The sequence below is a fragment of the Equus quagga genome, chromosome 12 (assembly GCF_021613505.1).
Source record: "Equus quagga isolate Etosha38 chromosome 12, UCLA_HA_Equagga_1.0, whole genome shotgun sequence".
Lineage (NCBI taxonomy): Eukaryota > Metazoa > Chordata > Mammalia > Perissodactyla > Equidae > Equus > Equus quagga.
In genome coordinates, this window is record NC_060278.1 from 96,152,931 (window position 1) to 96,177,989 (window position 25,059).

The 25,059-nt window shown below is 38.9% G+C and overlaps 1 protein-coding gene across 1 annotated transcript in view; it reads left to right on the plus strand.

Annotated features, from left to right (window-relative positions):
• The window catches only part of STK4 (serine/threonine kinase 4), an 87,105-nt gene that overhangs the window by 27,882 nt on the left and 34,164 nt on the right, over positions 1-25,059 (plus strand). Inside the window, exons 9-10 of the mRNA XM_046679128.1 lie at positions 475-661; positions 21,120-21,277. Of these exons, the coding sequence (XP_046535084.1) occupies positions 475-661; positions 21,120-21,277 (345 nt within the window). The remainder of the gene's footprint in view (positions 1-474; positions 662-21,119; positions 21,278-25,059) is intronic.

A 25,059-nucleotide genomic window follows, 5' to 3' on the forward strand; every position in this document is an offset into this window, starting at 1 on the left:
GCTTCCTGAGACACTTACAAATTTTATTCTTTTGCCTCCATATCTTTTATTCAATTTAACTTTTTATTCAGGAAAGAGAATGCTCAGGTCTGAGACTTGGCTTTCCCGTGCCCTTTTGGGGAATCTAGAATCCATACTAAATATGTACATTTTACACTTATAGACTCCCTCACAACCCTGAGTTTCCAGGGGTGCTCACCTCAGCTCCTTACATCTATGTTGAAAACTCTGTTAAGATGGAGAGAAGAAGGGGAGGGGAAGAGAGTCCTTGAGGGTTAGTTATGCTGCTCTCACATCGGTAAATTTAGGATCTTCTTTGGTTAAATAAGAGTGCTCTCAGTTCTACAAAGTAGGTTTAGAACTGAATAAGTGTCAGATCCAGAAATATTTACATCAAGATGAGTGATAGTTATTCAGAAAACTCAAAATCTTTTGATCAAATTAGCCCCAATTTGCTCTTTTGTCCTTTTACAGGAGGAGGATGAAATGGATTCTGGCACGATGGTTCGAGCAGCAGGTGATGAGATGGGCACTGTCCGAGTAGCCAGCACCATGAGTGATGGGGCCAATACTATGATTGAGCACGATGACACGTTGCCGTCACAGCTGGGCACCATGGTGATCAATGCGGAGGACGAGGAAGAGGAAGGGACTATGAAAAGTAAGGCTCTGATGAAATACACTGACTTCTCAGACAGACCATAAACGTTCCAGAGAAAACAGGTTCTCAGGGTCCACACAGGCTCAGTCTTGAGGGCCTCTTCTGCTGTCACAACCACAGGAGGAAAAACATTGGAGGAGTGTGGCAGGGCAGGGGTTTGCGGAGGGAGAAAGCTGGCGTGTGGAGGCAGAGGCAAGAAAGCATCAGCAAGGAGAAGGCATTTACTTTTAAACCTGAGTGGCCATTCTCTCAGTGAATGTTGTCACCTTTTTCTTCTTTTCCTTGATCTGTGGAGTCAAGCACATATGTTGTTTTGATGCATAATTCAAAGTGTAATGAAATTCTGAGCTCTTTACATATCTTCAGTCTATTTTCATGATACCATGTGTGTCTAACCCAGGTTTGCCAGTACTCAGTCAGTCTGTTAAGGATGACTACCAATTTAAAAGCCCTATCAAATCGCTTCTAGTTTAAACCCACCTCTGCGCTTTTCTTATCCTGCTTATCCTTTTTGCCTGTGGCTGAGGCCTAAGACCTGTGCTCAGCTCCCATCTTTTTTTTTTTGAGGAAGATTAGCCCTGAGCTAACTGCTGCCAATCCTCCTCTTTTCGCTGAGGAAGACTGGCCCTGAGCTAACATCCGTGCCCATCTTCCTCTACTTTATATGTGGGACGCCTACCACAGCATGGCTTTTGCCTAGCGGTGCCATGTCCCCTCCCGGGATCCGAACCGGTGAACCCCAGGCTGCCGAAGCAGAACATGTGCACTTAACTGCTACACCACTGGGCTGGCCCTCAGCTCCCATCTTAAAGTGCCATCCTCTCCTCTCCAGTTATTTCCCTCCCCCTTACTCTGCATCACAGACTAACTCACAGAGGAAGGGAATTTGGGAGTACAAAATGGTAATAATTGAGTTGTATACGTGTAATTTAGCCTGAATTTTACATAGGTTTAAAGCATCAAGTCTCTATGATCTTCTCATCTCTTTTTTTTTTTCTTCCTTTTTGAAAATGTAAAGTTCCTTCCTCTAAACCAGGGATTGGCAAACTATGGTCCACAGGCCAAATTTGGCCCGCGACCTGGCTTGGCAATAAAGTTTTATTGGGACATAACCATGTCCATTCATTTACATATTGTCCTTGACTGCTTTTACGCTATGAAGGCAGAGTTAAGTAGTTGTGACAGAGACCATATGGCTCCCAAAGCCTGAAATGTTTGCTGTCTCGTACTTTACAGACAGAAAAAGTTCTCCAACCCCTGCTCTAGACCCCCTGCTTTGTGATTAATTCAATTAATAAATTTTTCTGGAGTACCTACTGTGTCCCAGGTACTTTGCTGGATGCTGAGGATACAGCAGGGAATGAAGAAACTAGTCCTTGCTCTGAAGGAACTCATTGTCTAGTGTGGGGACAGACTCGCTTCAGTGTATGAAGTGAGTTCTAAAAGAGGTAATCTGAGGGTGTTGTGGAAGCAGAACAGAAGAGTATTTAATTTAGACGGGATTACTGAAAAATTCCTGGAGGAGAAAGGCAGGAAGGTTGGCAGTGGGTAGGGTGGGTGGAGATGTTCCAGCAGAGGCAGCAGTGTACACAAAGTCCGAGAGGCAGGAAGCGCGGTGGATGAGTTCAGGGCAGCGGCAGCTGGTGTGTGGTGGCTGGACGGACAGTTCCAGGGCTGCGGTCCTCAGGCGGTCCGCTCTAGTTTTCACCTTTCAGGTCTGTGTATTTATAATCAGCCCTTTGTTTTTGAAGGGAAAAGGTTTTTCTTTTTCTTCTTTCTGTTTTGGGGCCAAGACTCATCATCTGTGTTTGGCTTCTGGTCAGAATTATGGAGCTGGTGAAAGAGTAGTAATACTGTTGATGGATGTGTAAATTGGTGTCACTTTTCTGGAATGTAGTGTGTATCAAGAGTTTAAAAAGTTCAAACCTTTGACCCAGTAAATTCCACTTCTAGGAATCTGGTCCAAGAAAATGATTGAAGATATAGACAAATTATATTCAAGAATTTTTCCAAATGTGTTACTTATAATTGTAAAAAAAAAAATCTGGATTAACTTCACTGTTTAGTAGCAGATGATTGGTCAAATAAATCACGATACATCCTTAGGCTGGAACGCTATACCATACAAAAACATTGGAAATCCTGTTTTTGAGAAATTCTTAGTGAGTTGGGGAGATACTTATGGTATGTTACTGAGTGAAAACGAGAAGGAATCAAAATTGTAGCATGTCTTCAGTTTTACAAAAGTGAAAAATAAATCAACGTATGTTAACGTGCATAGAAAAGACTGAAAAAAACAAAAGTCTGGAGGGACATAAATCAAATATTAAAAGTAGTTATTATTGGTAATAGGATTATAGGTATTTAAAATTTTATTTTCCAAATTATTAACTAGAGTTATTACCAGAAAAATATTCCCACCGAAAATACTGTTGATGTCATAATGTGTCCTGTAAATTAGGACTTTGAACTCTGCATTGCCTTAAGAATCCTTTTTTTCTCCCTTGTTCCTCCTCTTACTGTTTTTTTATAACCTTAAAAATGGATATCTGCAGAGTTTGTAAAAACGTTATCACTCCTGCTAGTCTGTTTAAATTCTTATTGCATCAGTGTTCTTAGGGTGTTTTTCATCTCCTAAACTCAGGATCGAAGCCCCCAGACACATTGTGTGGCGTAAGTTGTCAGGTGAATGCTATGTACTAAATTTGGTTTTTCTTTGTTTCCTTTTAAGTAGCCAGTGTGATTTGTTAGGAAGGTTTGTTTTGTAGTAATGAGCGGCTGACCTTTAGTTCTTTTCATTGACTCTGAGTGCTGTAACTTCTACTTGTTTTAAGGGCTGTAGTTATGCAGATGAATATAATCACCATGTGATATAACTAGGCTGACCTATTAACATGTGTTGTGCATGCACGTGTTATGGAAAATCTGCCTTTTTTATTTAAAGAATTAATTTTGTTCCAAATGTAATTTTCATATTTCAACTGCTAATTAATTCAATAGGTTGTTTGTTCAGTTTTTGAGCTTGGGTAGTTTTAGCATGTCTAATGAAAAACAGGCATCTTTTATTATAGTCATGATAAAAAACATTTAAAAACCTCAACAGTCACAGCTGAGTGACATTAAATAATCTCAGTTGACAGTCTGCTACAGGTCTTATAATTCAGTTTTGGGGTCACAAATTTGACAGATTTGCTACTTATTTTGAGATCTTTACCCCTTATTGTTTTAGTACTTATTTAAACTGTTTTTTATGGAAAATTAAAACATATACACAATTGGACAGAATAAGATTCATGACCCCAATGGACCTGTCACCCAGTTTCAAAAATGATTATCTCACTGCCCATCGTATTTCATCCTCCCCCAAAAGAAAATAACAGACTGAACTAATTGAAAGCATATCTCAGATATCTTATCATTTTTTCAGAACTGAGTTGTAAACATTTAAAGGAGACTATCTGACTATGCCTGGCTCAGGTACTATCTGTGTTGTATTGGATAATTACTTTCCTTGTCTGGGCCTCCGTGCCCTAGTCAGTAAAATTAAAGAATTACTAAGCTTATTTAAATTTTCTTTCTCCCTTACAGCTCTAATAGTCCACACATTTGTAAAAATTATATACCTCACACCTAATAAGAACTGAAGTTTCTAGAAGTTAAAATTTGTGAAAATAGACTTTCATCTAGTGCCACTTATATGAAATGTTTAATCCTTGAAAATTAAAATTATAACTGTTACCCTCTGTAAACTTAAGAAAAGACATATGTACCACTATGGTTGTTTGCATTAGTTTCTAATTTTAAGGAAACTTTCATATTAAACTAGGAAGACTCTTGCATTCATAATTCATATTTAGGGCATCTAGGTCAGAAACTTTTCTGAACTTTTTGGTACACTTTTTGACAACTGACTATATTTTACAGATCTAAAAACATTTATTCCTTGTCTTAGAAAAGTTAGATATTTCATTTGCCTCTATCCTCCTTTACTGTATTAAAAATTGTTATACCAACAGTATTATAGCAATGTTAACGCACTGTTAAGAAAGAAAGCAGTTCACCCTCTCCAGCGGAGAACTCCTTTTCTTGACCGTATGCCTGTATGGTTTCTATACAGTAATTATTTGCTAGATATTCTGTTTTCTGCTTAATAAGCATATGTATTTTTCATGTTGCTGCATAGTCCTTTTTATATTTATCACACTTCACAGTGGTTTTTAATCATTTACCCATTGCTGGGCATTTTGGTTGTTTCTTATTTTTCACTGTTATAAATAACTGCAGGGAACATCTTACATATAAACTGTTCCTTCTTTTTAGTGTTTCCTGGGAAAAATTTCCAGAAGTATTTGAATACTTTGTGTGCATATTGCCATATTGTCCTCCAGAAGGTTTGTACCACGTTCCACCAGGATTAATAACAGCTGTCAGCATCCTTAGTTTCTTCCCTTTATATCCATTTCTCCTTTATATTTTCCATCTTTTAAATCTCTCTGTGCCACTTTGTGTGTTTTCCCTAATTTTCTCTTCTAATTCTATAATTATCTTTTCAGCCACGTCTAATCAACTGTTTGACCCAGAGTTTGTTTCAGTGGCTAAAGTTTTTTCTTCCTGAAGTGTGTTTTTTTTTTTTTTCCCCAGAAGATTGGCCCTGAGCTAACATCCATTGCCGATCTTCCTCTTTTTTTTTTTTTTCTTCTCTCCGAAGCCCCCCAGTACATAGTTGTATATCCTAGTTGTAGGTTCTTCTAGTTCTTCTCTGTGGGATGCTGCCTCAGCATGGCTTAATGAGCAGTGCTAGGTCTGTGCCCAGGATCTGAACCAACGAGCCCCGAGCTGCCAAAGCAGAGTGCATGAACTTAACCAGTCGGCCATGGGGCCAGCCCCTCTTCCTAGAAGTTTTAATTAGTTATTTTAAAATATGCTTTTTCTCCTTCTGTAATGTCCTATTCTTGTCTTACAGATTTTATTCCTTTATCTCTTTGAACATTATAAATGTCTTTATTTTAAGGTATCTTTTAGATCAATCTATTATCTGGAATACCTTGGGTCTAATTTCTGCTGTTTGTTGTGTCTGCTCTCTCTCATGCTGTTAGACTTCTCATGCTTTGTGATGTTTATTTGTGAGCTTATCTTCAGTGGAAAGTGCTGTCTTTGGTGGTCTCTTGTGTTCCTTGGGTCGTATAGTATCCTTTTGGGGCTTTAAGGGGTATTTCTCTCCAAAGCAGTCTTTAGATTATTTCTCATTTCTAAGGCATGCTTGTGGTATAGCAAAGGGAATTATATTTCTAGAAGTTAACTCTTTCCATACCTTACATGGGCAGAAGCCGTTCCTAAGACATGTCCTTCCTTTAGCTTGTGGGTAGAGTCTTGGCTCTTGTCTTTATGCTGGGAGTTGAGTTCTAGGCCCCTCTTTATAGATATGTCTTAACTTCTGTCTTTATCCTGATTCCTTTTCCTACATCAGCATTAAAACTAGTCTCTGTGGTTTGGTTTTCCCATTGGGTCACTTAGCTCCGTGCTCTGGGTTCCTTTCTTGTTTTTGCCATCTTCCTGTCCTGGTTGTGAGCACTTCATGTTTTTATTTTGTTTTTAAGTCTAGAATTTCTATGTGTTTGGAGCAGGAGGGGAGGCCTGTAGTGCATCAGCTCATTCAATCGTCTTGACGATGATGTTTCTATATTTTCTGTATAAGGGAACAGGTTCAGAGTTGTTATTTGCTCATGGTCACATGGCTAGGAAGTGGTGGATCTGGGAATCGAAAGAACTCCAGAGTCTGTGTTCTTTTCGTTCTCCTGAATTTCTGATTTCTTTTGGAAGCCTACCCTTACATTAGTGGGTATTAGATCCGTAAAATAAAACTCATCAAAATTCAGGGTAAGACTGGTGCTGGCTTCTGAGGAGATTTCAGAAATATCTTTTTCTTGAGAAACAATTATTTATCATATAAAATTATACTCAGGAGGAGAGATAACTTTCTAATCATCATTAATGATTAGGCACTTAAAATATGTCAGGCACTGTGCTTTATCTTTTATAAGCACTTCACATATTTTAATCGTTAGGACCGTGCTGTGTAGTAAGTATAGCCACGCCCCATTTTACAGCAGCAGAAACTGAATCCCTTAAGCAAGAGGTTAAGTAACTTGCTCGTGATTACATAGTGAGCAATAGAAGAGCCAAGACTTGATGCCAGATATGTTTGGTTTCAGAGCTCATGCTCTTAACCATTATATTATGCTGCTCTTAGCAGAGCCCCTTTGTTAAGTTGTTGAGGGCCAGGACTGAGGCTTATGTTATGGGCCATACATTGGCAATAATATCCCTCTCCTTCTTGGTTGTTTGAATAACTAGCTATGTTTCCCCCAGGATTTCTAGATGCAAAGGGCAAATGGTTTTCAAAGGGGACCAGCCTCTGTTGATGGGGTAATGACATTGTTACATCTGAGGCAGTATGTTTTGGTTGTGTGTATCTGAATCTACAGTAAAGGATCAGATTGTGGTTGGAGGGAGGGGATTAGAGTAGGGTGAGATTTGATTTCTTTAAAAGAGACTCAAGAACACCAGTAAGAACTACAGAGGTGAACCATGGCCCACACTACTGTGAAAACCCATGTCTGCATAAAATGTCAGTTTGGGAACTTTGGAAGGCTATTTGTCTACATAAGTGGTGTTTTTTTGTTTTGTTTTGTTTTTGATAAGGGCAATGGAAGAACTTTGTTTGCTCCCAAGAACTGAAGGGCACATTCCTGAAGTGACGTGAGAGGGTCTCTGTTGGTCTTAGGACCATTGTACTTGCTCTGGGCCAGTAGAGGGAGCTCTGTGATAGGCTATGAGTTAAAATTGTGTTCCCGCTTGTGTGCACAATCCCCTTACCATGGCAGGCTTTATTCTATATCAAGATCTTTATTTATTTTAAAATCTGTTTTAAGTAACCACAGCAACACTAGGACAATGTCTTTATTTTATTTAGGTAGCAGATTGGATACCTCAGACTTGGCACAGTTCAGATAAGACTGAGGTCAGCCAAAACGTCGCAAAATAGTTTAAACCTTTCCTTTCTCTTCCCAGATTTCTTGGTAGACCTTAACCAGAATTGATGTTCTCTTTCTGCAGCATTTTACCATGCTTATAGTTTTGAAACTATCACCAGCTAAAATGGCCCTAACCAAGTAGTTGAATAAGTTTTTAAGATAAAACTTAAAATTCTTATGCAGAATTGACTTGGGGAAAGTTATTTTATGTATCAAAATAAATATTAATAATGACAATTTATAGCTTTTGTTGCCTAGCCTCTTTAGTTTTCTTCTAATTTATTTCTCTGTTGACTACACAAGAGTCTAATGCTTTCTTTGGGAATAGCCTTTGCCCTTTTTCCTTTTTATTGTCTTTTTTTTTAAACTGATTTGCAGTAGTTCTTTATATGTTGGATACTAATTTTTGTCAGTTATGTGCTTGTCAATATTTTCTCCTAGCTTGTGACGTGTGCTTTTAACTCTGCAGGGTCATTTCTTGGAGGGCAACTTTTATTTCCTGAAGTTACATCTGTCTGAATTTCTTATACAGTATGCTTTTTGCGTCTTCTTCAAGAAATTCTTTGCCGCCTAGATGTCTTAAAAATAGTCTATTTTTTTTTCTAAAAGTTGTGAAGTTTTACTTTTCATATTTAGGACTTTCTTTAATATATCAGGAATTTGATTTTCTTTATAATGTGAGCTATAGTCATCTAATTTGATTTTTCCCATCTGAAAGACTTGCTTTCTCCCTTCATTCAGGTCTTTGGTCCTGTTATCTTCTCAGGCCTTCCTTGACCTAAATTCCCTTTCCCCTTCTTATTTTTCTTTCAGCACAGATTACTCTTTGAAAATTGCATCCTTATTCTTTCATATAAATTTTAGCATCTGTGTGTCAAATTTTGTAGAATACAACTGGGATTTGACTGAATTGCATTGAATACATAGATTAATTAGGCAGAATTGCCATCTTTATGATAATTCTTCCTATTCATGAACGTGGTTTTTAGAAATAAGCCTGAAGCGTCTGATTTAGGATCGTTCATAAACTGAAGGAGTTTCACTTAAGAGTTTCCTAATAAAATGGTATCTTGAGGTGTCAGGTTTTACTAACCGATTCAGGCATTATTTCTGTCATTAGTATTGATAGAAATATGTGCTTTGGAAAATCAAGCATATCCCAGAGGTTTAGGATAATGTTAATCATTTCTAATGTAATGTCATTCAAAGTAATATATTGCCATTAAATACCATTAGTAGTGCTGTGAAAATAATTAAATTTTGTATATATTGTCTTCTTTGTGTTTTATATCAAATTGTACATGGTTGGTTTTTTTTTTGGTGTGTCTTAATATACAGAAAAATGGTTTCACCTTTTCATTCTCAAGCCAACATCCTTGTGTCTTTTTTTTCCTGAGGAAGATTTGCCCTGAGCCAACATCTGTTGTCAGTCTTTCTCTTTTTGTATGTGAGCCACTGCCACAGCATGGCCTCTATCAGGCGAGTGGTGTAAGTCTGTCCCCAGGAACCAAACCCTGGGCCACTGAAGTGGAGCACGCCAAACTTAACCACTAGGCAACTGGGGCTGGCCCGCAAACATCTTTTTTTAAAGAAAGGTAATTTCTCCTATGTTTAATTTGATCATTTTCAAATAGGTCATTAACATTCAGGAGCTAAAATGAGAACTTGTAGTTCTATACTAGATGTATAAAAAGAATCCACACTTTCAAAAACATATTAAAAATATTTTGGTAAATAAAGTATATTATTATATTTAGATAATATATCAAATATAAAGTATATTAGAAAGCAAAAGGAAGATTTTTTTCAGAGGCAGAGATAATCAACAAAAAAAATGTTGGAGCAACTGAGATAGCTTGATTTGCACAAATTTGTAGTTTAGCATTTAAATGCTTCTGGCTCAAACAGGAAATGACCAGCCAAAGGATGGCAACTTATAATATGTGCCCCATCTACTAAAGACTTTGTATGCAACAGTTCTCCCTCCCAAGACTCTGGCTGTGATGTCATAGTTTTCTTGTCCTTACTGCATTCTCAAGAGATGCCTAGCAACCGGTTCCCTGTCCTCATCTCCAGGTGTAATAGGCCAAGGGGAGGCAGAACTTGGACCACTGAACTGAAAGATTGTTTCCACTGATTCACGCCTTTCAAATTAGACTCAGTGAACTAAAGAGAGTGAGTGGATGATTTTCTATTTAAAACTCGAACTTCGTTCATAAATTTCTAATTTTTATTCTAGAGCAGTAGCTGCCTTAATGTCTTTAAAATAGAACTTCAAAGCATAGTGGCATAATTAAGTTAGGGCAACTCAGAAGCATGTTTTGGGTACATTACTGTGATACTATTATGTGGTAGAAACATTTTGTATTTATAGTTCCCCAGAAAGTCCTAAAGCTCATGAAGGCACCTTTTATTGCTGAGAGTTTCCTCATGTTAAAACCAAAGTGCAGGCTCTTGTTGAAATGATTTTATTTCAACGCTGTCCATCAGATACTAATTTTGGAGCTGCATAAGATGGAAATTCTTGACTCACAGCCTATTTTCTTTCCACCTGCAGTTGTTTGAAGGGGCTTGGTATAACATTGCCTCCCTTGTGTGTTCTCTATCTCATTCTCTCTGACTCAGATGATGACATTTGCAAGGATGGTAAATAGGACATAAAGTACGGCAGGTATGTTAACACTTCTTTTACCACAGTAGCCTTACTGTCTAATTCTGATTCACTCACAATATTTAAAAGTATCATCAGAGACTGTTAAGTGTCTGTGTGTCCTTACCACTCACAGCCAGCATCATATGGGAATTTCAAATAGCATTAGGTTAATTATACATACTAAAGCTAAAACTTAAAACATTTAGTTTTGTTAGAAACGTATCTCTCAGTAGGGGTAAGGGAAAGAAAAAGGAGTAGTGGAAAGAACCTTAATTTTTGGAATCAGAGTCTTTGGTTTGAAACTTGGCTCAGAATCTTATCAGCTTTGTCAGCTTTAGCAAGTTATTTCCTTTTTGAGCCTCAGTTTCCTAGTCTGAAAAAATGGGACAAAAAAGTTCCTACTTTGTAGGGTTGTTAAGATGATATGAGATAATGTATGTAAAATACTTAGCAATGCTTATAAATGCTTAAAAATTATGAGGAGTTTAGTAAGTATATGCATCTTTAAATGTGTGGCAGTAGCTTTTTCATGAGACCTAAAAATTCCTTCAACCAGGGCACTTTTCTGCATCCTAATTCCTTTTCTCTTGCTAGTTATATTTTTTATGTTTTTTAGTTTCCACCCTTGTATTAATGGTGTTCCGTAAGTGCCACCTCTGTGTCTGAGTACAGGCGTGAAAACGGTTGATCTAAAGGAAGGTCACTTGTCAGTTTCAGTGATGTTTTAAAAATGTGCTGAGAGAGAGAAGAGAGGGAGAGTGTGTTTGTCTGTGTGTGTCTGTGGGGGTGTGTGTGTGTGTGTTTCACATTCCTTGGCAATAAGATGATAGATGTTTTGAAAATCTGTTAAATAGCTCAAAATACAAGATGGCAGATTTTAAGGAAGGCTAGACTTTGGATCCACATGAGCCTTCCTTTGTGAACTTTCAGACGTTATCTTAATGTGTGGAATTTGTTACTGACTGGATTTTTTTCCATCTCTGAAAGATAATCGCTGTGGTTCACTGTGCATTTATCAGAAGCTCCCTCCTGAGTGAGAGGAAGCTCCCTCTTCCATTTACAAGAGAAAAGCAGACATTTTGGTCCTTAGACCTTTCTCTCAGTTGCACAAAGAATTTGAGGTCATCCTGCCAGAGTGGAGACTAAATCCTAATTGTTTGTGCAGTTTTTCTAATTGTGTCCAGATGTTGGGCTCACTTTTATCTTTGGAAACCATTAACATTCTTGATTCTTTTGGGATGAGCCAAAAAACACAGACACGTGGTGCCTGCAAATTCATTCAGAACACCCTGCCAGACCACATATTAGGGTATGAAAGTACCAGAGCTCAGTGTGACTTGGGCGAAGGGCTCAAGGCCTCTATTTTTGAGAAGACAAGATGCTCCATTAGAGTTAAATTGGTAAAAGGAGAGCCAGGAATAGCAATGGGGGAAGTGTATTTTCCAAGAGAGGGCAGTAGCATGGTGGGTGATGACAGACAAAGGCAGATGAGTCCCAAAAGGTACGCTTCGGCTCTTTGCCTAAGGGGCAGATCCATCAGTTTGGATCAGTTAGGGGAATGTGTTTCTCTGGTGCTCTAAGCTGTTCTGACCTGCTTGCTCTTGATCAGCAAGAAAATGAAGATGCTTTTGATCAATTTAAATGGGTCTATAAAGAAAAAGTAGATGATTCTCTTAAGTGTTTATGCTCTAAAAAATATCAACTTGGAATCAGTATTTGTTAGAAATAAATATTTAATACCAACCAAGAAGTATTTATTGGGTAGTCACTATGTGTCATTACTGTGCAGTGTACAAAAGCCAAATGAGACATTTACTGCTGACCAGGAAGTTATAGGTTAATGGGGGAAGATGACATTTGTCGTTATCATTATCTAAAATTTGCAGAGTGCCTACTGTACTGTAACTGTTGTTTCTAATTCCTTGTAAGTCTGGAGCATTACCCTGGGTGCTTCAGATAGTGGTATTTGATGTTGACATAACTTAGTTGAGGAGCTAAGATAGGACCTCTACATAAGAAGCTAATACAATACTAGGCCAAATGCTGGGTAAGTGGTACAGAAAAGTGTTAAAGATTGTGTGAGAAGGAAAGCAAGGACTTAGATATGCAGAAAGGCTGGAGGAGGATATTCCAGGCAGGTGCAAAATCAGGAGGTAGACACCTAGAATATTGAACATTCAGTTTGGCTGAAGTGAGTGTTGACCAGGTATTGGAGCACCTTGAATGCCAGAATAAGAAATGTGAGTTCGATTCTATTGGTAGTTGGGTGGTGTAAAGAGATTTTAACCAGAAAAGTCATGTGAGAAAGTGGTTTTCTAGGAGGGTCAGTTGGGTGGTGCCAAGTTTGAAAAGACTGAAAGGTGAGACCATTTGGAAATTGTTGCAGTAACCAAGATATGGATCATTCTTACCTGTGAACCTTTTGTATCTTTTCAGATGTGCTGCCTCTATTGCTCTAGTTAGTAACGCTGTGAAATTTGGATTTAGAGCTCTCTGAATAGATGTGTGGCAGATCACCAGAAAAGAACTAGAGCGCCATTGCCCAGAAGTCAAGTCAATCAGTTTAGGTAGAGGCAATTACCAAAACTGGTTATCTGAAGAGTTATTCCAGCTGGCCCCCAGGGAACCTTCTCCTGGGCTCTAGGGAACCTCATAATGTGATCCCAGCAGTTCTTAGTCAAAGAGCAGTCAAAGGAATATCTATGGCTGTACATAGAAACTTGGATAATAGCTTGTGTAATTAAATGAGCTAATGCATGTGGAGCACTTAGGTGCCCAGTAACAAAACAAAACCAAAGCCACACACACATCATAAATGTTAGATTAAAACACCAAAACAACCCTACGGCAAGGCACATTATTCCAAGCTGGAAGAAAATATTTGAGGGATTAGTCAAGTTTTTTTTCTTGCAAATATTCATGCGTGAAACAGAGAAGAAAATGCAGACTGCCCAGTTGTCTAGTTTAAACAGAATTAATTACTATGAAGGTAGAAAAGAGTAATTATTGAGAAATTAAGGAAAGTACATTAACCGTTGTGGTTTACTTAGTGGCAGTCTTTAAAATGAATGTTTCAAATGGAAGGGAATAAAGCTTAACTCTAGTGGATGGTCATTCCAAAGGAAAAGGTGGGCTTCAGTCTTTGATCAGGCTCCTTCCCAGTTATGACTACTTTGGCTACATTGAAAGACAGCTTACATGAATCCAGAAATAAAAGTGGTAAATAGTAGAGGAAAGTGATCCTTCAGGTTTTTTTTGAGTTACTGATGTATAATTCACATATAATTCACTGATCTAAAAGATACAATTCAATGGCTTTTAGTATATGTACAGAGTTGTGGAACCATCACCACATTCTAATTTTAAAAAATTTATTATTTTTTAATTGAGATGTAATTCACTATCATAAAATTCACCATTTTAAAGTTACAATTCTGTGGGTTTTTTAGTATATTAACAAGGTTGTGCAACCATAACCACTGTTGAATTCCAGACATTTTCATCACCCACCAAAGAGACCACAATCCTATTAGCAGTCACTTCTCATTACCCCCTCCCCCTCTCCCCAGGCAACTATTAATCTGCTTTCTGTCTCTATGGATTGCCTATTTTGGGCATTTTATATAAATGGAATCATACAAAATGTGGCCTTTGTGTCTGACTTTTTTCACTTAGTTTAATGTTTTCAAGGTTCACCCGTGTAGCCTGTATCAGTACTCCATTCCTTTTTCTTTTCTTTCTTTTTTCTTTTTTTTTTTTTTGAGGAAGATTAGCCCTAAGCTAGCATCTGCCACCAATCATCCACTGTTTTGCTGAGGAAGACTGGCCCTGAGCTAACATCCATGCCGACCTTCCTCTACTTTATATGTGGGACACCTGCCACAGCATGACTTGACAAGCTGTGTGTAGGTCTGCACCCAGGATCTGAACCAGTGAACCCTGGGCCACTGAAGTGGAACGTGCGAACTTAACCACTGCATCACTGGGCCGGTGCCTCCATTCCTTTTTATGGCTGAATAATGTTCCATTATATGAATAGACCCTATTTTGTTTACAATCTAATTTTAGAACATTTTGATCACCCCCTAAAGAAACTCTGAATTTGTTAGCAGTCACTTACCATCCCCCCCACTCACCTCTCAGCTCTAGGCAACTGCTAATCTACTTTCTGTCTCTACAGATTTCCCTATTCTGAATGTTTCATGTAAATAGAGTCATAGAATATGTAGCCTTTCATGACTGGCTCCTTTCATTTAGCGTAATGTTTTCAAGGTTAATCCATGTTGTACCATGTATCAGTATTTCATTCCTTTTTATTGCCAAATAATATTCCACTGTACAGATATACTCCATTATATTTATCCATTCATAAGTTGATGGACATTTGTGTTGTTGGGTCCTTTTGCTTCTACATAGCATTTTTCAAAGAAAAATAAATGTAGGATACAGTTGCTTATGAATTCACCCCTTTGTCTGTGGGCTTAGACAGATTGTCCATTTAACTTGCCAGATACTGCTTACAAAGAAAAATGGGCCAGTCACAGCATGGGAATTCATGTATTTCGTGCATCAGATAAAAGCATCAGAACAAGACGTGGCTCTTCTCAAAGTTTGACTTTTCTTTCAGTGCATTCTCCCTATGGCTTCAGGTTTCTGGTATTATCATTCAGCTGAACGTCTTCATTTCCTGGGATACCTCTGAAAGGATGCCCTCACTCAAGCTGAAACAAAAAGCCCAGCAGCCAGCTGAAGCCCTGGGGACGGCTTTGCCTTTACTCAGCGTGGAATGATTCTCTTACACTTTGCAGTCCTGACAGGCTGTCCAACACACTTGATCGTCTAGTCAGGAGTGCTGAAAGAAGAGTTCAAAGATAAGGTTACTGGGAAAATTCCATTCCCCTACTCTTTCTGCACTTAGCTTCCTGGCAGTTCTGACATGTCAAGAATTTTCCATTTGATTTTAGAGAATTTGCAATATGAGATATTGCAGCTCACCAGTCTTAAACTGGATGATTAGGATTCAAAACCTGTCCTTGTTGGTAGCTAGGCACACAATCTTAGGCAAATTTCTCACCTAAAGGTGGAAATAGAGATACATACCTCAAAAGATTTGAGGCTTAAGTGAAGTAGTACAGTGTCTGGCCCTTGGGAGGTGCCTAATAAGCACCAGTCCTTGTCCCTCCTACTTTATTTCTTTATTTACGTGGTATTCGTGAAGTTTGGATCGGACCATCATGTGAAAGCATCTAGTAAAAAGCCTGAAATTTAGAAGGCATTCAATAAATGTTAGTTGAATTTGAACCTGAGTTCCCAAAGAATGGAACGCTTTTTGTAGACATAGAGTGGAGTGTGAGTGTGTGTGTGAGGAAGAGAGAGAGAGACACTGTATCGCTTAGTTTTTGCTGCATAACAAACCACCTCAAAACTTCGTGGTCACTTGGTGCGATAGCAGCTGGGGCTGGCTGACTTATGAAGGCCTCAGCTAAGGCAGTCTGTTGTCCAGGGCCTCTCTCCACATGGTGTCTCATCATCCAGCAGGCTCCCTCAGGTTTGTTACATGGTAGTAGGACGCACAAGCACTTTTCAAGTCCCTGCTTGCAATACCTTTGCTGTTGTCTCAGTGGCCAAAGCAAGTCACATGGCCAGGCCCAGAGTCACTGTGGGATGGTGCTACTAAAGGGCAAGGATACCAGGGGTACGGGGAGGAAATTATTGTGGCCATTTTTGCAAACATTCTATCTTAGGTACTAATTATGATAGTAATGCACATCTCAGCCTATAAAGTTAGACCGAGAACAAGTGCTATAATTTAATTACAGTGTTCTTAAGGACATGTTGGTCACAATAGGAGGGCTCTTTCCTCCGTATAAACTTAATCCATCAGTGAAGCAATCTCACTTAAAGAAAGAATCATTGTGGTGTAGGCAGTTAATTTCTGGAATCACTAAATTTGGGATCAAAAATTCATCTGTTTTTGAATGCCTACTGTTTCTTGCCAGTTGAGGTGGCTTCCGTTACTAGTTGATTTGTTTATTTCTTCAGCTTTAGTTATATAAAACATTTTTATAACAAGCATCTCTCGATAATATCTTTATTACAGTTTGGGCCAAGGAAAATTTGGTCATCTCTTTCATCTGTTTAAAAAAGCCAAAAAACAGCACTAACCACAACAAAAAGAAGCAAAGAAGCAGACAGTCCTGTCACAAATATTTGTTGAGTCTTAACTGTTTTGCAGTTTGGTCTGGTCTTTGGTTTATGCCCATACACATCTAAGTGTCACAGTCCCTCTGGAGATAAGAACTTCTTTTGAATGGTTGTCAGTAACTGGGCATAAATGTTTTCATAAGCTACCGTCGAGTCTTAGAATCATGGAATTTTCAATGCTGCAATGGGACAGTAGAAATAATCCGGTCCAGTGGCTTCTCTTTGTAGATTGGAACCTGTGGTTTTCCCAAGATCACTTAGTGAGCACCAGGATAGATCTTTGAACCCCAGGATAGGTGTTTTTCTAGTGTATTATTCTGTCTCCAAAATCAACTTCAGCTTTTTTGTAATCTGATAAACCCACCATTTAACTAATCATTTCACTACAATTACGTTTCTTATATATGTGTGAATTTTACTCCCAGCTTATGCCTGAATATGTGGTTAGATTAAAATTACTCTTATTACAAAATTCACTATAGTTTTTGGAACTTTGATTTCTAATAAATATTAGGTATTGTCAGCTTCCTGGTGTTGATATCAAAAGATGAAAGAAAGGATGTTTTAGGTAGAGTTTCTTATTTGTGACCCTTAGTTGTTGAAAGGGACAAAGAATAATTTGTGTGTTAACTCCAAACATAATAGAAATCTTTAAGGGTGTTGCGAAGTGCTATCATCATCAAATAGAAAGAATTCAAATATGAAGAAAACACATGTTCTCATTTTCTCATCTAGACGGTGATAGAATTAAATGAATGACTATACTCTAGCTTAACAGACTTTTCTTTGATCTTTATGACATGGTTTAGAATTAGACTACGGTGTTTCATCCCTGGTTTAGGAGTTTAATGTCTAAAATCTGCCTATATTGCAACTGAAAGGAATTGATAAAACATCACAGAAGTATATTGTACCAATTATACAATTTTTATTGTTGGATATGATGCTTTTTAAAAAAATTATCTTTATGGTTTTTGTAACAATTCCACAGGGGGAACATATTTTACATTTCCTGTTATTTCTATACAGAATTGCCATTTTTGTTGACGAACTCATTTCAGTCGTTTCTCTGTGCATATATAAAGATGGCTGGATAAACAGACATGAAATGCCAGAAGTAATGAGGAGAGGTTGGTGCATGATATATGCAACTTACCCTCAAACATTCAGGGTGTATTTTCTAAGAAAGGAGATATTCTGTTTTGTATGTATTTCCTAAGAAAGAGGATATTCCCTTTTCTTACCACAATACAGTTGTCAAGTGTGATTTTTCTAAGGAAGGGCTTTTTCCTTCTCTCCCAACCCCCTTCACTGTAGATTATTAGTTTGAGCTCATAGATTCTTTTTGTTCAGTGTATTTTTTTTGATGCTCAAAGTGTCCCAAAATTTACCAGTGGGAACCCCTCAAGGTGGCTTCTGTGTCTTTTTGATATGTCCCTTTAGGTTTTGAGTACTTGGTTTTTTTTTTGGCGCAAAAAGATGTTCCGGGCCTACTTTGTACTTTTCCTGTCCTGGACCTGGAATTGCTTGTTTCTCTTAGGAAGCCTTAGTTCCTCTTACTGGGGAATGGTATTTGGAAACCAGCATCTGAGTGCTAGCTGTGCTCATTGGTAATGGGATGTCGTTGCTTCAATGCCTTTTAATGAAAAAAGCTTGGAATCTTTTTTCTCCCCAAAGCAGTTGTAAGTCCTTCTAGTTCTTCTATGTGAGCCACTGCCACAGCATGGCAACTGACAGATGAGTGATGTGGTTCTGTGCCCGGGAACTGAACCCAGACTGCTGAAGCAGAGCATGCTGAACTTTAACCCCTAGGCCATCAGGGCTGACTCGGATTCTTTTTTTAGTTGACCATGAGTTCATGTTAATACCCCAGTTTAAATACAACACACCCAAGCTCTTGTGTACCTTCCCCTATTTCATATTTTGATATTTAGATGTTGCCAGATTCCCTTCATAGGGCTTGTACTACTCGGCATTCCAGTTCATCGACATATGAGAGTGCCTGTGTCTGTCCCCACAGCCTTACCAATAGATAGCGTGTTGTTAACTTTTTGAATTTTTGCCAATCTGAAATGTTAAGAAATCGCATCTCTAAGTAGTTTTGATTTGAGTTTCTCTTATTATGAGTGAACCTAAGCATTTTCTTCATGTTTAAGGACTAATTGGATATCTTTGTGTGTATACTGTCTTTTCAAGTCTTTAGCCCATTTTTCTTCTTTTTTTTGGTCTTCCTTGATTTTGGGTATTCTTTGTATATTTGGGAGCTTATCTGCCTAATATATAAAAGACTCAAATTTTTTTTTAAACTAGTTCTTTAAAAAAAATTCATGGTATTTGTTGCAATTATTTTCTTCCAGTTCATCGTTTGTCTTTTATCTTGGCTTATAGTGTATGTGTACTTATTAATTTTTTAAAATTTGTGATTTCTTCTTCACGCAAAGAGTTTTTATCTATCGATTTTTTATTGCATCTGGGTTTTTGTCACAGTTAGAAAGCCTTTTTCCACACCAGATTTTAAAGGCATTCACGCTGTCTTCTTCTAGTACTTATGGTTTCCATTTTTACAGTTAGAGCTCTTATCCACTTGGAGCTTTTTGGTTTAAGGTACGAGATGTGGATCCAGTTTAATCCTTTTCCAGATACCCATCTGGTTGTTTGGATAGCCATTTGGGCTTTCTCTTCTGTTTCTGGACTTGGTGTTCTGTTCAGCTGGTAGGTGTATCTAGTCAGGGTGTTTTTATAAGAGTACACTGTATACTGTATATGTCGGCAGTCGGTAGCGCTGTGGCAGTGGCTTGGCTCCAGGAGGCTCTCTGAACACTCCTTTTTTATGTGCGGGATTATGTGGGGGCTGGCTGCAGAGTTGTCTCTGAGCCAGTCCTCTCCTCTGGTGGTCCCAGAGGAGGGGACTGATCAAAAGGACTGAGCTTCCTGATGTGTTAGCAAATCCAAAACACCCCCATTTTGACAGGTTTTATTTTGTTGTAGTTCCTTCAGAACTATATCTTAAAATAATACCTTAAATTTAACTTAAAAGTTACACAAAATAAGCGTGAAAAGCACTTGACATCACATCTAGAACAAAACAAAACGCAGCTTCAGCTCAGAACCATTGACTGGTCCTAGCACATATTGTGTTTAATCCCCACTAAGTGAGGAGGCAACAGTGAAGTAAGCTGTTGGCAGCGTCTGGAAGTGGGCAGATCTGGGCTTGGCTGCTGTTGACCTCGGCAGTGGTGATAGAGAGTAGGACAGACGTCTGTGAGGCAGTCAGGGTGCTGGCTTGAAACCGGACTAGACAAGTGTTAGGAGATAAGATTGCATGGAACGAGGTGCCTGGAGAGAAACACTTGCTGTTCTGAATCTTCTAGACCCCTCCCCATCTACTTCTTAAGGCTCTGAACCTTCTGGTGTTTTTTCTCGTTACTGGGAGAAGGGCAATATAAACCCACATGTTCATGGAAAGCCCCGTAAAAAAACCTTCTGTACTTCCCAGTTTTAGAATACTAATCACCAACACAAAGCTACTTCAACCTGTGAAATAGGACATTCGGCTAGCTAGGTTTTTGTGTTACACCAGGTGAAATGATTCTTCTGCCCTCGTTACTGGTTCTACCTTGTAACTGCGAAATTCTGCTCCATGTGGTAACTGCTGCTACATAACTGCTGATTCTGCTCTGCTACCAGCCGTGCTCAGGGGTGGTTTGAGGCCCACCCTAAGCCGCCTTTGACCAGTCTTTCCTGACCACCCCAGCTTGTAAGATCTCTCCGTCTTCTGGGCACATGTAACTCATAATCGGTTCTATTTCATATTTATCCTGTACTATCTTCTTTAAAAAAATGTTTAAAAGTCAATAGAATCACCTCTACTCCTGCTGTCAGAGACACATCCTATTAGCATTTTGGTATATTTTCTTCTAGTCTTTATTTTTTCTCTTGTGTATAGGATTTTACAGAGTTGAGATCATACTATATATATAATATTGCGTCTTTTTTCTCCTTAACTTTATCATAAACCATTTGTAAATCATATCTTAAAAATTATATAATATTTCATGGAGTGGAATGTGATTTACTTATATTTTCTTTTTCATGCATATTTCCCTCATTAGTCCAGATAGATTGTGAGATTATCAAGGGAAGTCATTCTACTGTATCACCCCCCTTCTGTTCTCCAATGCCTTTAGAGAATATTGTACATGTAGATGATAATAAATACTTTTGCTTGCTTCTGTTTTTAGTCTAAATGTTATAGCAACTATTTGCTGTAGGGTACCCGGAAAGTATTACTTGCAGCTTACTCAGCATCATTGCATCACCAACTCTTTCCATCTAGAAAAATAGATCCTGGAGAAATCTTTGCATGTATTTTGGGGGCACGTGAGTCCTCTTAAATGCTATAAGAAGTATTCTGAGTGAGCATTTGTGTATTTTCCTTGAAGGAGTCCTTATTTAACAAGAAGAGCCACTGATCCAGTGGCTGTAATCCATCTGGAGATAGATCTGTTTATTAAACTTATCTGAAATCTAAGGTACATATTTCACCTTTTATTTTCTTGGTTTTCAGGAAGAGATGAGACCATGCAGCCTGCAAAACCATCTTTTCTTGAATACTTTGAACAAAAGGAAAAGGAAAATCAGATCAACAGCTTTGGCAAGAGCGTTCCTGGCCCGCTGAAGACCTCTTCTGATTGGAAAGTACCACAGGATGGAGACTACGAATTTGTAAGTAGTGTCGAAGTAGATGTACCGGTATGTCTGCTGGGGAAAGTGACTTGAAATTATCACACATCCACTTCTGTCACGTCACTGAAAGTGCCTGCGCATTTTCTTGTGTGGTTCAGGTCTCCTCTCTCCGTCCGTGGTGGCAGCTCTTGGCTGAGGCCTCGTAAGTTTTTTATTTTTATTTATTTATTTATTTATTTTTGAGGAGGATTAGCCCTGAGCTAACTACTGCCAATCCTCGTCTTTTTGCTGAGGAAGACTGGCCCTGAGCTAACCTCCATGCCCATCTTCCTCTACGTTATACGTGGGACGCCTACCGCAGCGTGGCTTTTGCCAAGCGGTGCCATGTCCGCACCCAGGATCCGGACCAGCGAACCCCGGGCCGCCGAGAAGCGGAACGTGCACACTTAACTGCCGTGCCACCGGGCCAGCCCCCTGAGGCCCTCGTAAGTTTGAGGCAACAAGGTTTTGACTGATATTTAAGCAGTTCTGGGCTCCCAATTAGTGGTATCTTTTCACTTTAAAAATCTTTTATTCACTTGCCTTTTTTCTTTCTCTTGAGTTTGAAGTTGTTAATGGTAAAAGAAATATTCACCCACCAAGTGAAGGTGCACTGTCTTTAATAGTTTATTTGGGATTGGGATTTTATATTTAAGAATTAGACTGGAGGGCAGTTGATGCTGTTGTGCTAACCCTTATCCTAATTTTAGGCTCTCTAAGAGGATTATTCTGAATTTTGTCCGAGGATGAATATTAAATTGTTCCAAAGTTTCTTATGAAAAACTGGTTGTGTTTTTCCTTTTCCTGCTGTGGAACGTTCTCCCTCAACCACAGACACTTGTTAATGTTCACAGAGATTTAATAAGTAGAGGCAATAAAAAATTGGGGGGAAAGTAAGCTATGGAGTATGCATTCCTTTTCTGAATATTTTTAGAAAAGAATTTTCTCTTTAGGAATATTTAATTTTTACATTGTTAAATTCTATCATAGTTCTGTTGTTGTGTATTAGAGCTTAGTTTGGGCATTATATTTGCATCCTGGGAGGCCTTTCTAGGCCTGGCTTTCCACTGTTCTCCTGACTGACCTAGAGGAAGTGATGTCGTTCTTCCGTAACATAATTTCTACTTTTGTAGAGTGGCAGGCAAGTCATAGTTTATACAACTAATGATAGAGATCTTTTGAGAACCAGAGTAACTCACCTGAGGTTATTTAACCAGTTAGTCACTGACCCCATGTTAGAACCCAGGTTCATTTTTTAAATTAGCTCTTCATTCGTTCATTTACTTACTAGTGTTTTAAGTGCCAGTATGTGCTTGACGGTGTTCTAGGGACATAGTAGTGTTCAGAATAGCCAAAAAAAAATCCCGTGCGTCATGGAGGTTTCATTCTAAGAGGGAAAATAAGGAAATAAAGTATTTAGTGTGTCAGATGGTGGTAAGTGTTGTAGAAAATGTAAAGCAGGAAAAGGAGATTGGTGGAGGAGGGGAGGGGACAGTGTGTGTGTGTGCGCGGGGGTGTAAATATGTAGCAGCTCTAAATAGTTAAGGAAGGTTTCATTGGTAGGAAGATGAGGAAGTGAACTATGTGACTATCCAGAGGAAGAGCTTTTCAGGCAGCTGGACTAGCACATGTCAAGGTCCTGAGGCAGGGACTTGCTTGGTGTGTTTGCAGAACAGGATGTCTGGAATGGCCTCAAGGGGGCATGTAGCAGGAATGAGCTCAGAGATGTAAAGGGGAGCCAGATAATGAAGGGCTTCTTGTGTAATAATAAGGGCTTTAGCTTTACTCTGAGTGAAACGGAAAGCTGTTGGCAAGATGTGACTTGATCCTATTGATGTTTTAAAAGTATTATTTTAGCTGCTATATTAATACCATTGGAAGACTAGATTTTCTGAACATGGGTATAGTGTTGTCTGCTGCACAAAGGAGGCCAGATATAGGGCACATCTGCTGCCATTCCTCTGTTCTAGGCCTCTGGCATTCATATTTTCCACTGGGTCAGGATTCAGCTCCAGAATCCTTCTTAACACAGTGTTCCAGGCTGCCCCTGTTAATCAGAGTAGACTCCTGAAATTTGAATTACTGTGTTTGCTATTCCATGTTGCCTGTGTAGTTGTCTTCAGCATACTTGTAAGGACTGATTTTCTCAGTTTAGTGAGCCTTTAGGCAAAGATGATATAACTTCTGGGTACCAAATCGTATTATCATTGTGATGGAATGCCTAAGAATGCTCAAACCTGTCTTCCTAGATCTAGTTTCCTTTTTTTTTTTTTTTTAATGTTATAGAAGTTAGTGATCCTGAAATTTCAGTCCCTTTAAGCTAAGCGTTATTTTTGGATCAGTAATTCCAGTGATTGAGGACTTCGCTTCTCTCTGCCATAATTTTCCCTACTACTAAGATCATTGGCAGGGAACTTGTTTCAGTGGGCAAAGCTGCTTATGCAAAGAGGCTTTCCTAGGTCTTTAGAGAGAGTGCTTTTTATTTTGGAAGGCGGTGACTGCTGGAGGGAGTGGGCCCATGAGCGCAGTGACTAGGTTAGCACACTCCCAGCCTGTGTTACTGCTGGCTTCTGCAGAAGGGTCCTGAGACTTCCCTCTAAAGCAGGGGTGACAAACTGGCAGCATCCAGCCCCCAGACTTTTCTGGGTGTCCTATGCAGTGTTCAAAAATTGTAAATTAGTTGCCTATATTTAAAAACTAAGAGCTTTTAAATCAAATGTTGGATCTCCAGCTTATTTTGAAAACTTGGACGATCTGGCCATAACAGACCTGCATTACTGGGTGATGGTTGTCTGGAGCTGAGGAGCAGCCGCCCTCCTTGGGTATGACTTCCACAGTTCTCAGTATCTGGCCTGCCTCATTCCTTTGTATTAACTCTCTGACCTGCCTGGCTTTTAAGAGCGTTTGATTTGGGGACTCTTGCTCTAAATCATTTGGACTTGTTTGTTATGTCCACATTGCGCTGAGCCAACTCATCCTGACAAAATTTTGTACTATTTTTACCATCAAATTTCAAAAGAATTCATTTTTAAATGTTTTTTGAGAGAATTTCACATGAAGCAATGAAAGAAAATTGAGGTGGGGTGTACATGAGCTGCTTTATCAAAAAGTACCAAAAATCAAATTAAAATTATTTTTAATGCTTTAATATTCTTTTTTTGTTGGTAAGGAAGATTGGCCCTGAGCTAACATCAGTTGCCAATCTTCCTCTTTTTGCTTGAGGAAGATTCTCACTGAGTTAACATCCATGCCAGTCTTCCTCTATTTTGTATGTGGGACCCCACCACAGCATGGCTTGGTAAGTGGTGTGTAGGTCCACACCTGGGGTCTAAACCTGTGAACCCCAGGTCATCAAAGTGGAGTGTGCGAACTTAACCACTGTGCCACCGGCTGGCCCCAGTGCCTGGATGTTCTTGCTCTATAGCTCTTAGCTTAATCCTAAATCAAGCTTTTGAAATAATAGTCTAAAATAATGTTTCTCAAAGTATAGTCCCTAGACCAGCAGTGTCAGCATCACCTGGAAACTTGTTGGAAATGCAGTTTCTCAGGCCCCACCCCAGACGCACTGAACCAGAATCTCTGGGGCCAGGGCCCAGTAATCTGTGCCTTATCCTACCTTATGCATGAGTCTAACCCATGAAATTCATGTAAGTTTCTTTCCCGTTAGGTACTCCAGAAATGCAGAGAGAAGGATGTATTTGTATTTTGTTAACATTGCATGATTTTTAAATTTCCATTTACTCCCCTTTTGAATCTCCTGTACTCTAACTGGAGGTACCAAA